Source organism: Egretta garzetta, unplaced genomic scaffold (genome assembly GCF_000687185.1).
Source record: "Egretta garzetta isolate BGI_Z169 unplaced genomic scaffold, ASM68718v1 scaffold650, whole genome shotgun sequence".
Taxonomy (NCBI): domain Eukaryota; kingdom Metazoa; phylum Chordata; class Aves; order Pelecaniformes; family Ardeidae; genus Egretta; species Egretta garzetta.
The window spans coordinates 749976-753506 of record NW_009258374.1 but is presented as its reverse complement, the minus strand read 5'-3'; the positions used below and the strand labels follow the sequence as shown (position 1 = coordinate 753506).

The window sequence follows — 3531 nt, the reverse complement described above, 5'->3', positions numbered from 1 at the left end:
GGCTGTCGCACCTGTTTGGGGGGGGGGGGGGGGGGGGAAGCTAGGATTTAGCATGGTATTTGGGGGAGCTGGAAGCCACAGCTTTTTCGGTGTGATCTTAGGCAAGTTGCTCATCTTTGACTCTGTTGGGGATGACAAAGCTGCTGTGTGTGGGGAAGAGGGTTGCGAGAGGAGTTGCCCTGCTTTTCCGTCTCTGGGGAGCTGGTGAATGCTGGCTGTAGGACGTGCGTAGCCTGAGGTAAGTAGGAGGAAAGCTTGGAGAGGGACACTTGTGTAAATCAAAGCATGTGCTTGCCCTTTACAGAGCGGTCTCCTTCCTGTCCTATGGTGCATGTGCAGCTCTGGGTGAGTACCGGTGCAGGAGGGGTACTAGTGCCTTCTGAGGAAGGGGCAATTGCTCTGTCCCACAAAACATCAGCACAATAAAAAGGTGGGGAAAGAGGGATTCAGCTGTGAGACTTCGTGAAGAACAAGCCACAGAAATGAAAGCTCTGGCTGGCTGGAGTTCAGTTTGCAGCACCACCATTTTTTGATGGATTTTGTTACAATAGGGAAGGTAGCATCAGTGATGCCTTCTTCTGTGAGTTAAACGAGCGGAACTGAGAAAAGCAAGCCCTGTGCTCCAGAAGCTGCTGTTCAAGCCTGCTGGCGGAGCGCTACAGCTGCATGGTGCAGGACTGCAAGGGCTCCCGCGTCGCCTCCCTGAAGCGGTCTGCGGAGGTGGCAAGTGGTTGAACTGGGCTGGTCAGGTTCCTGGGTCCTAATTGCATTCTTCATCCCTTCTCTTTTCAACTTCCAGGCACCTCAGAGCAAAAAGCCCCTGTTGAAGAAAGGGTCAGTGCTAGGCAGTTACCTGCTGGACGACAAGCCGGTCAAACGGTTAGATGGGAGTCTGTGTTGTGTTCGTGGTGTCTGTCTGTGCCCACTGGAGTACCCTGTCAGTCAAGTGGTGTCCTGTGTCTAGTTCTCCTACCTTGGTGCTGGCTGGTTTTGGGAGCATAGCAGGTGCAGCTTGACTGTGGGTCTAGCTGCCTCGGCATCAGGTGACATTGGCTTGGTGTGAAGCTGAGGATGCTGCTAGCTAATTTCCACAGGGGGGTGGCCCCCCTCTGGGCTGCTTCTACCTGCAGCTATGGGTGAGCAAGCCTAAATGCTGTCAGAAGCTGTGGGAGCATTCATGGGATGGGAGTCACAAAGGCTGACTGACCGAGTCAGGCAGCTCCATTAAAATGACTGGATCATCTCCCAAGCATGCTAGTTCTTCCTCGGCCAGAAATCCTGTCCACTGATGCCTCATGCCAGAGCCCGTATCCCTGGGGCGTGGGAGAGGGCAGGAGTTGCACAAGGCTTGTGTTCTCTCTGGCAGCTGAAAGCCCCAAGGAGAGGGCCCAGCTCCAGGTGGGTTCATCCTTGCCATCTCCCTCCACACCTATGCAGATGCTGACCTGGCATGCCAGGCTTCCCCTTCAGCCAGGGTGGGCAAACATGTCTGTGTCGCCAAGGCTTTTTATTATTCTTTTTTCTTCGCTCTACATGCAGACTGTACAGTGGCCTCAATACCCACGTATGCCTGCTTGCCTGAACTGTGCTGAAGCATCAGCCCTTGCAAACTAGTGTGACCAACACACTGGTATTGGCCAAAAGCCTGGTTCCTGTGAAAGGTGGGAAAGGCCAGGCCAGCCCTGACCTGGCTTGGAGCTGGATATCCCCTGCAACTGCTGGCCCCAAACAGGTTTTAAAGGCAGCATGCTTCCCTGTTTCCTACCAGGTCTTTGCAGAAGGTTCCAGCACTTCCCAGTTTCTCCTGGCACCAACCAGAGACACAGGTCTAGACTCAGAATTTCTTCCAGCTTCAGCTCACCCTTAATGCTTGCAATTCTGGTAGTGGCATTTAAGAACTGAGCTTCAGGCTCATGGGCTGATGGAAAACCAGGTGGAGCTGGGCTGGTTCTTGAGCCCAGGCTGGGACATTGCTTGGATAGGTCTGAGGCAGAGCTCTTTGATGGCTGTGTGACTGGCAGATATGCTATCCATGGGATCAGACAAGCAAGTTCTCCCATCCTCCTTCTCAGATGCTTCTTGCAAAGATCCTGCTAGCTGCTCCTGGCATAAACCCACTGGAAAAGCTTAACCGGTGAAGTCTGGTGGTGAGGGTGATGTGAGAAGGAGAGAAGTATTTGTTGGTCCTGTCTCTGTCCCAGTGCTGTGTCACACAAATTTCTTGAGAAACATGAATAAAACCTGTTAGATCCGGAGTCACTGTTCAGACAGTTTTGTCTTTGTCCCTTTTTCCCCTGCCTGAAGAGGCTTTTGAGTTTCAGCCCTTCATTGCCACAACTCCTGCCATTCCCCTAAGCCTGGGAGGATGTGCTGGTTTTCCATGGGGAGAGGTTCCAGCTGGCCTGGCTTTGGGCTGGCATTTGGGGCAGATGCAGGGAGGACAACAAGGAATGTGAGCTCCCTTTCATGGCAAAAGTGTAGCATGTCAGCAGGTGAATTTTGCAGCCCTGATGAGGTGTACTCCCAGGAGTGAGAGAGGAGAGTTGGTGCCTTGATTCCCGCACTAGTAGCGAGAGAAAAATGTTGCAGAAAGAGGTAGGATATGCTGTCTCTGAAGGAGTTGACTGTAGTAAGCCTCTGGTCTCTCTAATTTGCTTCCAAATGCAATCTGCTGGCCAGTGAACACATTGGAGATCCGTGTGGTGGATAAAGCCCTTTGAGTTCTAAGCTTTCTCACTCCCTTCATCTAGTTCTTTAACCACAGAAAGCCAAGGCAGGGCTGAGATGCTGTCTTGCTCCTCAGCAATGATTCCAGTAGTTTAAGTCTGTTATTCTAACTGTTCTTCTGAAGACTGTTCCTCTGTTTAGCACGTCAGCTCTACCCCCAGTGAACCAAGTGCCTCAGCCCGCTCTTGTGCGGGCATAGTCAGTGCAACACCTATTCCCCACTACCATGGCTTGGGCAGGGGTCCTGGGGGTTTCTTACCATTGAGAGTGCAGTGTGGCAGGTTGGAAGCTTTATAAAACAAACATCTTTTGGGTCCTTGGGTCAGGCAGAACCAGCATCCGGCAAAGTGGCGCTGGTGTGAGCGTGCTGCCTGCGGTTTGCACACCTGCAGCAGGTTGCTGCTGCCTGAGCTCAGTAAGCCTCCGCTGTAGCAGCGTTTGGAAGCGATGGGCTGGTTCCCTGGAGCATGGCTGTGTGCCTTCAGCAGAGGGCACTAACGTGTGCAGCCTTCGTGCGGCCTCCCAAGGACCATCAGCCAGCCCCCGCCTCACTGCCTGCAGTCAAAACCCTTTTCACTAACCTGGGAATATTTGTTACTTCTTTTTGTGTTGTATTTGATAACAAAAACAGAGGGGGGGCTGTTCCCTTTTTTTTTTCCCCCCAATTTTTTTCCTGTTGCCACCTTTGTATGCTTTGCCTTGTTTTTCAGTACTGGGGGAAGTGGGAAGCAAAGAATCCTTGAAAAATCCGGAAGGTGGGACTTTTTATTAAAATCAATGAAATATATATTGGCACATATGAAC

General features: G+C 52.0%; 1 protein-coding gene across 1 annotated transcript in view; it reads left to right on the top strand.

The window, feature by feature from the left end:
* CRACR2B (calcium release activated channel regulator 2B) overlaps positions 1 to 3531 on the top strand; it is a 26978-nt gene that overhangs the window by 16030 nt on the left and 7417 nt on the right. Inside the window, exon 10 of the mRNA XM_009639661.1 lies at positions 800 to 879. Coding sequence (XP_009637956.1) covers positions 800 to 879 — 80 coding nt within the window. The remainder of the gene's footprint in view (positions 1 to 799; positions 880 to 3531) is intronic.